This window comes from Barbus barbus (assembly GCF_936440315.1).
Source record: "Barbus barbus genome assembly, chromosome: 13".
In the NCBI taxonomy this organism is placed as follows: domain Eukaryota; kingdom Metazoa; phylum Chordata; class Actinopteri; order Cypriniformes; family Cyprinidae; genus Barbus; species Barbus barbus.
Window position 1 is genome coordinate 13,600,308 of NC_136741.1, and position 11,529 is coordinate 13,611,836.

General features: G+C 38.5%; 2 protein-coding genes across 2 annotated transcripts in view; both read right to left on the bottom strand.

Moving 5' to 3' along the window:
- Window positions 1-7,995, bottom strand: part of LOC306879437 (guanine nucleotide-binding protein G(I)/G(S)/G(O) subunit gamma-12-like) — a 53,515-nt gene extending 45,520 nt beyond the window's left edge. The window contains exon 1 of the mRNA XM_079432383.1: window positions 7,867-7,995. The gene's annotated coding sequence lies outside the window, so the exon portion shown is untranslated. The remainder of the gene's footprint in view (window positions 1-7,866) is intronic.
- A 480-nt stretch (window positions 7,996-8,475) lies between these two features.
- On the bottom strand, window positions 8,476-11,529 carry LOC306879093 (protein Dr1-like). The gene is made up of 4 exons (XM_079431799.1): window positions 11,281-11,529; window positions 10,828-11,195; window positions 9,860-10,023; window positions 8,476-9,708 (listed from the first exon to the last, which is right to left on the bottom strand). Exons 2-4 carry the CDS (start codon window positions 11,045-11,047, stop codon window positions 9,562-9,564), a joined length of 531 nt encoding a protein of 176 aa, XP_079287925.1. The 5' UTR covers window positions 11,048-11,195; window positions 11,281-11,529; the 3' UTR covers window positions 8,476-9,561.

Here is an 11,529-nt window from a genome sequence, read left to right on the forward strand (position 1 = left end):
GTTATTGGACCAAAAACTTTTGCATGTAATAACCTAGATCACTGTCTAATACTTGATGGCTGCTCTGTAAATTCTTCGTCATCAGATATGATTGAACCTAGGCTTACTTTTTGATAGCAATCTTTCCGTCGAAAAACATGTTTCTAGCATTTGTAAAACTGCATTTTTCCATCTTAAAAATATATCTACATTACGACCTCAATGTCAATGTCAATGTCAAATGTAGAAACATTAATTCATGCGTTCATGACCTCGAGGCTAGATTATTGTAATGCTTTATTGGGTGGTTGCTCTGCATGTTTAAAACCCCTTAACTGGAGATTGTTTTCTTATTTAGCACCCAAACTCTGGAACAATTTACCTAACACTGTTTGGGAAGCAGACACACTCTGTCAGTTTAAATCTAGATTACAGACCCATCTCTTTAACCTGGTTTACACGTAATACACTATCGCATTTCTATAATTCAAATCCGTTAAAGGATAGTTAGGCAGCATTATTAGGTCAACCGGAACCGGGAACACTTTCCAAAACACCTGATGTACTTGTTACATTGTTAGAAGAATGGCATCTACGCTAATATTAGTCTGTTTCTTTCTTATTCCGAGGTCACCGTAGCCACCCAGATCCAGACTGTATCCAGATCAGATGGTGGATCAGCACCTAGAGATGACCTCTATACAGCCAGGACACCTAGATGAGCCCCAGCGACTGATCCCCAGTCAAGACCCTGTCTCCAAGACGGCCATCGGGACAAGACCACAGGAACCAGATGAGTCCTTTGCACAATCTGACTCTGCTTTATCCTAGATTTAAACTACTGATTTTGTCTGGCCAGAGGAGAATGACACCATTTCGACAAACTATTTCCCGTCTAAATACTGTAAAGCTGATATAAAGCCACCCAGCTTTATCAAGCCGATGTAAAGCTGCTTTGACACAATTTGCATTGTTAAAAGCGCTATACAAATAATATTGACTTGACTTGACTACTTATAGTTGGCGCTAAAGCCCTGCGCGGGACTGTTTTCTTAAACCCGCCCACTCCTGCGGAATTTCTGATCAGGACCGCCCGCTCCCGCAACCTGCGTGTTCCACTCCCGCCCGCGCCCGCAATGTTTGCACTCCCGCCCGCTTCCGCGGACTTTCTCTCAGAGCTTGTGAAAATGTCGGCTACATAAATACTCAAATATTCGTTCAACTTAATATCCAGAATAGCAGGCTTTAAACATGATTGCGTTTAAATAAGATGAACTAATGCTAAACCAGCACCACATGTGACAAAAACTTTGGGTATTTTTAATTAGCGTTATAAAACATTAACCGTTAAAACAAAAGCACAAATAGCAGCATCTCGGTTTTTAAAAGTAGCCTACTGCTTGATACACAAGCACCAAACGATTTACTAAACAAACAGTTTAAAGGTCATTGCACACCCAGTCTGAAATTTTCGCACGTTAAAAAATAAATACGACCTGACATTGTCAATCACGTTTACACAATGCCTTCGAAACTTTCGTCTGTCATAAAAACATTTGCATCAGGTTTGATTTCTGCGTTTTCGCATCCGTAGCATGCATTTAGATAGAACGAGGAATACGGGGGAAAAAATAGAATCATGCACACAAAAATTTTGGACTCAGTGTGCAATGACCAACTGTTAACAAACAGTTTAAGTAAGCTAAATAAGCCAAAGCAAAGTATTAAATAACTTTAACTTAAGTACATGGAACTTAGAAAATAGGTGTGCCGTCTCAGGGCAGAGGTGCCAGATTTATGTCCTTGTGCACGCAACTTAAGTTTAACTCTTTCCCATTTTTTTCAGTGACAATTGAGAATTGTTTCCAGATGACTTGCCTTGCCTTGCTTTGCTTTTGTCAAGTAAATAGCCGCTTTAATTTTCTTCTCAATTTAATGTGTTGCCTCCTTTTCTATTACACACCTAATCTCACCGTTCCATGCGGGTCTCCCGCGAAATTTTCTGACCGCCCACAGGCAAAGGTAAAACCGCCCGCTCCCGCGAGATTTGCGTTGGATCCTGCGGGTCCCGCGGGAGCCCAAACCCAATGCAGCCCTCTAGTTGGCGCTGTACATTAAACTGCTATAATAATACAAAAAATGAGACACTTGACCTCTAAAGGTCAATAACTTCAAAACAAAGAAACAAGTCAGCCATAACACACCACTACAAATCAATCTATGGAAAAAGTAATAACTCTGGAGTTGCTGTGATCAACAGAGCAAGGCTGCTTAATGATGAGAATAACAGCTGCTTAGAGATCAAACCAAGTCTCCACAGGCCAGTGGAATGTGTCACATCCTAGTACAGGGTGTGTGTCTAAAAGAGAAAGAAATTGTTTCTTTCATGTCTGTCATAACACATTTATTGCCTTGTGTGGCTTAATCATACATTGATAAAAGAAAGATGACCATAAATATATGCTGAAACTGAGATTCAGTGCTAACGGGCTAAAATAAGCACTTAACTTTCAATGACAGCTCTACTTTGGGGCAAAAATTTGGCCTTTGTAGTGTTCATGCTAACATAACATTATTTCAGTGAAGAAGCATTGGGAGGACACAGGCGATGATATCAGGAATCACATATTATAACTATGTGTTTTTGAACAGTAAGAATTTGAATGTTTTTTTTTGAAAGTCTCTTCTGCTCACAAAGCCTGCATTTATTTGATCCAAAGTAATCAAGTCAAGTCACCTTTATTTATATAGTGCTTTTAACAATGTAAATTGTGTCAAAGCAACTGCACAATATCAAAAAAAGGAAAATAGTGTGTCAATAATGTAAAATGAAAAGATTAAAAAAAAGATTTTCAGTTAAAGGCATTTCATTATTGAATTCAGTGATGTCATCATCCAGCTCAGTTCAGTTTAAATAGTGTCTTTGCAATCAGGTCGACGATATCGCTGGAAACAAAGTGTCTCCAACTAAGCAAGCCAGAGGCGACAGCGGCAAAGAACCAGAACTCCATCTGTGATAGAATGGAGGAAAACACCTTGGGAGAAACCAGGCTCAGTCGAGGGGCCAGTTCTCCTCCGGCCAAACGAACCAGCAGTTCAATTCCAGCTGCAGCAAAGTCAGATTGTAAGGGCTCAAATGGTTCCAGTGGTCTTTCCCGATGGCTGTCTAAGTGGCGGGGTCCTCACTGGGGATCTGTCTCTCATCTGGCGCTCAGTACAGCAAAAACTGTAAAATTTGTAAATATTTTATTTTCTATTTAAAATAGGCTGTTTTCTATTTGAATATATTTTAAAGTGTAATTTATTCCTGTGATTTCAAAGCTGAATTTTTAGCATCTTTAACTCAGTCACATGATCCTTCAGAAATCATTCTAATATTTGCTGCTCAAAAAACATTTATTATTATTATTATGTTGAAAACAACTGAGTAGAATTTTTTCAGGTTTCTTTTATCAATTAAATGTATATTTTGTAACATTATAAATGACTTTATCATCACCCCCCCCCCCCCCCCCCCCCAAAAAAAATACTGACTCCAAGCTTTTGAATGGTATAGTGTTACAAAAGCTTTTTAATTAAGATAAATGCTGATCTTTCTATTCATCAAAGAATCCTGATTTTTGTTTTTTTTACTGTTTTAAATATTATTATTATTAATAATAAAATGTTTCCTGAACAATAAATCAGCATATGAATGAATGAATGATGCATTTATATAGCACTTTTATTGTGTATCGCCATACAGCCAAAGCGCTTTACAATCATGTGGGGGGGTCTCTCCTCAACCACCACCAGTGTGCAGCATCCACTTGGATGATGCGATGGCAGCCACAGCACAACGGCGCGAGTACACTCACCACACACCAGCTACAGGTGGAGAGGAGAGAGTGATAGAGCCAATCAAGTGGATGGGGATTACTAGGAGGCCATGATTGATAAGGACCAGTGGAGGGAATTTGGCCAGGACCCCTACTCTTTATGAGAAGTGCCATGGGATTTTTAGTGACCACAGAGAGTCAGGACCTCGGTTTAACCTCTCATCAGAAAGACGGTGCTTTTTACAGTATACTGTCCCCATCACTATACTGGGGAGTTAGGACCCACACAGACCACAGGGTGAGCACCCCCTGCTGGCCTAACTAACACCTCTTCCAACAGCAACCTGGTTTTCCCAGGAGGCCTCCCATCCAGGTACTGACCAGGCTCAACCCTGCTTAGCTTCAGTGGGCAACCAAGCCAAGTCTTGGGCTGGAGGGTGATATGGCTGTGTCATATTAGAATGATTTCAGAAGGATCACTTGACACTGAGGACTGGAGTAATGATGCTGAATATTCAGATTTGATCACAGGAATAAATTACATTTTAAAACATATTCAAATAGAAAGCAGTTATTTTAAATAGTAAAAATATTTCACAATATTACTGCTTTTGCTGTATTTTGGATCAAATAAATGCAGGCTTGGTGAACAGAACAGAATTCTTTAAAAAACAATAAAAATCTTACTGTTCAAAAACTTTTGACTGGTAGTGTACATTAAGTCTGATGACAAGGAATTAAAAGCTTTAAAAGCTTGAAGCTTGAAGGTTTTTTTGTCAGAAAGACAGATGGACAAATTAAATCTCAGACAGACCATAGACTGCACATTAGACCACTTAGTAGGGATGAGCGAGTACAGCATTATCTGTATCTGTTAACCATATGAATTATTTGTATCTGTATCTGTACTCGGACTGGGCGGGGCCTAACTCGGAAGTGGGCGGGATTTAACCTGGAAGTGGGTCGGGTTGTCTTGAAATGGGCGGGGCTTTAACCGGTATGTAAAAAAAAAAAAAAAAATCTCCGACAGACAGAATGCGACTCGCGTCATCCTGCAAAGTTTTAAATCTGAAAGTGCACCGTGTATAAAGTTATTGTCTATCAAAAGAAAGTCGACTCAGAATCATTAAAAAGAGTCATTTTTAAAACGAATCCCAAGCCGTTTCATGTTGACATCAATAATTTGCACACCATCTGTCCTAATTAATACTCTAATTAGAATCAATGTATCCCAAATCGTAGTACATTGAAATAACAAAGGTATATTCCGAAGGTACCTGAAAGGTTATTTTTGGTGGAAATTCAAATCATTGCACACTCTAACAGCTAATACTGCCAGTGCTCACAACCCAGTTGCAAAAAACTAAACTCAGTTTAAAAAAACTACAAAAATGGCAGATATGCGAGGCCGACAGTAAAGTAGAGAAAGGGATTTGAGTAATTAATCAAAATTTAACCTGATAAAAAAAAGTTTCATGTTATCCGCAGTATATTGCAACAACACTGTGAACTTTAAAAAGACATGTTTAGTAATTAACTTTAAAATGCATCATTGTGCAAACACATGAGGAGAGCTCTAGGAATGAAAGACCTACGACTAGAAGATCAATGTTTCGCTTCAATTCTGTCCAATGCAGTATGAAATTAAACAATATGTGGATGATGTTAACTGTGACAAGATGAGTGACAGGACGGTTTAAATGGTGATAGGATGCACAGAGTGATCCATTAAAGATGTAATTATGATGAAATAGTGTGTCCCAAACCTACTATTCAGTTACTAGGGCTAGTATACTACTATTAGGGCATAGTATAAATAGCGAATTGGGACACACCACGTTTTGTTTACAGCTAACATGTCGCTAGCATGTTTTAGTATGCTAATACTACAAATTAGCATACTAAATGCACAATTAATTAAAATAAAACAAAAACATCTTATCCAATCATGTTTATCAAATCAAGGGCTGCATATATTACAGAAGTTGTGCTATGTGTTTCAGAGTGACAAGCAACACTGTGTTTTCTGTCTGTGTTTTCATACATAGGGTGTTTATCTATCTATCTATATATCTATCAAACACTCTCTCTATAATTTTACAATATAAATGCAAACAATATAAATAAATATCTTACTAAAAAAAGATAACTTACATGTCATGTGACTATAATAACCAACATCAGAAAACCTTGGAAATGTGTTGTTAAATTATTGAAATATTTAACTTAAAATCTCAGGGAACACTTCAAGTAAATATTTTACGCCTATGGGGTTCTGCGGACAAAGAAGACTGAGAACCCCTGATCTACTCAGAGGGACAGAAAGGGATGTAAAAAACAGAAACCTCATTCAGTCAATCCACAAGATGACAACTTTTAATTTATTGATATTGGTTGATATTGAATATATATTGGCCAAATGAAAACACAAATCTCTAAAAACATGAATAATTTTATAAAAATGTTAAAGGTAATCTTTAGCAAATCCCAAAATGAATATCCATTGCAGAGCAATCAGATTACGTAAAGAGGAAAAGCCAATGGCTAACCTTGCAACTTGCGTGGACCTGAAGCTGGACAAAACTGGTTAACTCCCCCCATTCCTCACATGAATCTGGCCTGATAGCATGTAGTATTCAGACAGAAATTATCTAACTTATATAAACTTTAAGAATCAATACTCTTTATGTTTTCACACTGCAGATTTCCTATATGAAATAAAGTTAAAATGTTATGACATGAAAATCTGTATTATATATAAAAAAAGAATACAATATTAACAACATGCAGAAAAAGGTGATCGCCATTAAAGGTGATGTGATAACTGTAAGACGTTTAGGCTTACTTATTAAAAAAATAATAATAATAATTAAAAAAAAATTAAAAATAACGTAGTGTCTCTGTGGTGCCGTTTAAAAGTCTTTTTAGACTTAGTTCACCCAAAAATGAAAAGTTTGTAATTTACTCAACCTCACATTATTCTAAACCTGTACTGTATACACAAATCAGAGTTGTCTTGGACCCCAGTGACTTTCATTGTATGGACGAAAACAGTTCTTCCACAGAAGACAGGAAGTATTAAGGTTTGGAAAGACATAAGGGTGAGTAAATAATGTACCAAAAAAGGGGGGAGGGGGGTGAACTAGGCTATACCTATTTTCATGAGCTATAGGATAAATCCTAGCAGAAAGGCCAATAAGTGGATTATGCATGGAAAGCTTGTAAAGACTTAAGACCTACTGCTGACAAGACAGGATCAACAGCCTAAAAACATCCACACAGCCATTGTTTCAAATGGTAAGTAAATACAATATTATATTAATATCTTGTAGCAAACGTTCACAAAATAAATAATATATAATAATGCCACTGACAGAACAGACTCCCACAGATTTCCACACCATTTCATTATTATTATTTTTTTTCTTTTTATGAGAACCCCCAGAATACCCAAGTAATTCAAGTCTAACCTGAAATGCACTGCCTGCATTTAACAGATCAATGTGCAAAGTCCTTTACAGCAAGTTTACATGTCTGGTTCATGTCAGTCAGAATGAATGAGTTTGTTCTGGCTTTCTTCTGGATGACCTGAACTATGCTCTTGAATATCTCACACCTTGATTTGTTATTGCAGAACACTGATGATCATTTTTTCACAAGCATAAAGAACAGAGGAAAAGTAACGTCAGTAGCTCCCATACAGGAATAATTTCTTCATATTACCAGATATAATCTTTATAAAGGTGACAACTAATAAAACATCTCAGCTGAGCTTAAACTGACAAAAACATATCGTAAACAATGTAGCTGGAAACACATCCAAGGCAAATAAATAAATGTACCATAAATCTTAACAGCCATGGTAATGATTTTCTTGAACATGGGCTTCTGCTTACAGCAACTATTAAACACGAGACAGATAATATTGACTAAAGCCAGATCAAAACAATATCGTACACAAATCAGCCGTGCAACAGTGTTTATAAACATTTACACGATTATTAACAGAATATAACAGAGCAGTGCACCTTTAAACATATTGTATACATGCTGTCAGTTTGACACTTACCGTATCTCGGCTGGGTTTAAAAAACGGGAATAGAAGAACAAGCCTTGTGTAATACTGGCAAAACAGACCGATGGCTATTCTTCACAAGTGCATAAAGTTCGCCTGTAATAACTGTCACCTCATAAACTTATTGTTATTCTTGACTTGAATGCTCTGCAAAACTGTCTCTATTTATCTGATACAGCCGAACTCTGAAACCGATCGACCTTTCACTTCTGTACGCGTTAATAAGGCGGAATGGTGGGAACGGTGGAGGACTGGAGCGCAAACTCACAGCAGGAATTTATGATCTCTACTATGGCAGAGGGAGAGCTTATGAATATTAATTAGGCCATACAGACGTTGCCTGGCAACCTTAGGGCAGCGTCCAGTCACGTTAATATTCATGAGCACACGATTCAGCAAATCACTCTTGGCTACTGGGAGAACGTCAGATTGCGTCATTAATATTAATGTTTCAAACCTTTGCCGTGAGCGCCATCTGTCGACGGACCCTAATATAACCTCCACCCTGTTCAAAGAATACAGGTCACTATCTCTATTTTCAGTTATATAAACGTTTATATTTTGTGCATTGTTGCCGCCATTTTAAAAAAAAAACTGAAAATTACCATCAAGAACACTTTATTCAAATGTTTTAATTAAAATATTTTAATTAAACTAAACAGAACACAGGTTGTCTATAAAACAGGTCGACTTTATTGCTTAGAGAATACAGCTTTTGCAAAGGCATGTGAATACGCTTCTCAACTACACCTTACCAGTCGTCACAAGATATGAATTAACCACACATTCACAACTCCACTTTTACACATTGCACCTGGAAAAAATCTGCTATCAAAACATTGTACAAAGTGAGAGTTACAGAGCACTCTGTGCGGGATGCACCAAAGCACTCACGTCATACAGAGAGCAAATACCATGAGAAGATTTCTGAAGCCTATCTGGTGACTGAATTTCCATAGTTTTTCCATCTTTGGTACTATGAGACAGATTTTATTCTGCACATGTAAATCTTTTCCTTGGAATACTGTTCTGAACACAGGGCAGGTAAAAGCCTATCTACACAATCTTTATCACTTGAACTAAAAAGAACCAAAAAGCAACATCCTACATTACAAATCACATTCTCTGATCTCACTCAGCAGAACAAAGAGAAATACAGAAGCGGGGATGAACGGCTGTAAAAATCACTTTGCAAAAAACGTTCCCCAAATGTGTCTCTTTAAGCTATTTTACAAAGACAAATATAAGAGAAATACGCAAATCACCTAAAACAGGATGCGATTCAAAACACTGGCTCCTGAAGTTAACCAACGACAATTAACATGGTGCGCCTCATGTCACAGTCACATCACATGACTTATCCTTCCCACACACACGGTGAGACCTATGGCAACTGCCTTCAATTAAATCAGGAACAAATGAGAAAAAAAAGCTAATAATTCTAGTTAACAAGTGAATCGAGGCAACATAGCAACAAATCACAGGAGAACACCCATGATTGCTCCTAAACCGTCAGTATGAATTTATACTGGTGATCTGAGATTTAAAAGTTTATATAGAAGAAAACACTGCAGAGGTCCCTCTCTGCTAAGGTTACAGAGAACAGAGTGTGTGTGGGAGTCCTAACATGTCTGTAAATATATATATTTGTCAATCTATCTGTGTTCTTCGGTGAAAGCCTGCTGGGATTCACATGTCGTCCTCTTCATCTTCATCCTGGGAAGATCCGGCCTGCTGAGAGGAACTGGCAGAAGCCGCCGCTAGCTGTGCCTGCTGGGCGGCCTGCTGCATCTGTAACCACTCCTGCTGCGCCAACTCAGCCTGCTGCTGCCGTGCCTGTAAGACAGCAGAACTTCTCAGAAGAGCCACTTGAAATCACAGCGTTCTCATGCAGTTACACAAATACAAGGCATAAAATGGAAAGCCAAAGAGCGCTGATTTCATCCTTTTCATGAATATTTCAACATGCTATTGAAGCTCTTTTTACCTTGGCAAATAATTCCTGTTGTTGACGGAGAAGTTCTTCCTCAGGTATGCCAAGGTTCTCTAGTCGAGAGCTGGCCTTCCTTCGTTTAAGTGCTACAGTTTTACACTCTTGCAGAACATCTTTTACTTCTGCTATGTATGACCCAAAACCTAGACTTTCAAGTGCTGAGGACAAAAATAAGCAAATAAATAAATTCACTGTTACATATATCTGTTGGAAATCAAATGTACAACCAGTAAACCAAAAAATCATCACCTTCATACTTTAAATATATATCATGACTGTAATACAATCTTGTCTATCCATATCTGTGCAAATCCAAATTGAAAGCCAAAATACTGAATTAATCTTTAGATTAACCTGATTAAGTCTGCATATTAATACAATCCAAGACCTTGTAAGATCTAAAAGGCTGCAGGTTCAACCCCACAAAGGGACAACAAGCCAATCACCATTGTGGATTTGATGAACATATTTAAAGGGATAGCTCATACTGCATACCCTCATGTCCCCCAGACCATCTTCAGCAAGTCTTCAAGACTGAAAATTGGCCAAAACCCCTTTAAAATCAGTCAAATGACTAAGCCTGACCAGGGGCAAACATAGTCAAACTAGTTCTTAAGACAAAGTCTTAACTTATTGGCTATGTTTATGCAACTGGCCACAGAGTGGAAGAACAGCTAAGACCAGCAGAGCAGTTTAGGCTGGTTTTTCATCATGAATTGTATGGAAAATGAGCCGATGACAGTGAACTGTGACTGTGTACATCAGAAGCAGCAAGCAAGAAATACAGGTTTTGGAATGATATGAAAATGAATAAATAGAAGAATGTTAATTCTTGAGTGAACTAGCCTTTAACTCAATCTTACTACGCAACTTTGAATAAAATCCTCCATCACGTATCCAAATGGATTAATGAGCTGTTAGTGACCTCACAGTCATCAAGAAGTGGCATCCTTATTCCTCACCGTTTATAACATGCTCTGGGGATATAGTCTTCTTCTCTGATTTATTGCAGATCTCGTTGGCCTCTGATGAGACGAGGTGAATGAACTCTGTGCAGCAGTTCACCACCAGCTCTCTGGCATCGTTCGCTACTCGCACATTGGGAAGAGTTTCTTTAATCATTTTATTGATCGCCGCCCTCGGGATCGTCAGATCATCGTCGTTGCCCGATGAAGAGGCCATGAAGGATGAGCTGCCCGGACGTTTTGAAGGGAATCGAAAGCAGGCGAGGAAGTTCAATGGGTTTTTAATGAAACAACACCCACAGCGGCGGCTTTGTGTGGAGATTCAAATGGTATGGTCGGCTTTCTTATAGCAGATCACTAAAACACTGCCAGAGAGAAAGCATACTTTTGAATTCAAATTCAGGGAAAGAGTGCGAGACACAAGGAAGGCAGGATGAGAGGAGTCGGTACCTTTCGGTTGATCAGTTCACGCTGACTCTCCACAGCCACACATCAGAGCTGCTTCTGTGCGCGTTTATAATCATGATTCAACTCCGATCATTCATTCTCAAGCTGCCTGGATAAACTAACAGACGCCGCGCGCGTTCGGCTAAAGCCCGGGTGGAATTTTTGGAGCATTCGAAGCTCTTAATTCATTACTTCACCCACTCGGTTAGCGATCTACGAAATGAACCCCACAATGCAACACTTCCGGATATC

Coding starts and splice junctions, on each gene's coding strand:
- LOC306879093 (XM_079431799.1), bottom strand. CDS start 11,047: ATGGCCTCTTCATCGGGCAACGACGATGATCTGACGATCCCGAGGGCG. Junction 10,024..10,827: donor CCCAGAGCATGTTATAAACG/GTGAGGAATAAG, acceptor TTTTGTCCTCAG/CACTTGAAAGTCTAGGTTTT. Junction 9,709..9,859: donor AACAGGAATTATTTGCCAAG/GTAAAAAGAGCT, acceptor GCTGTCTTACAG/GCACGGCAGCAGCAGGCTGA.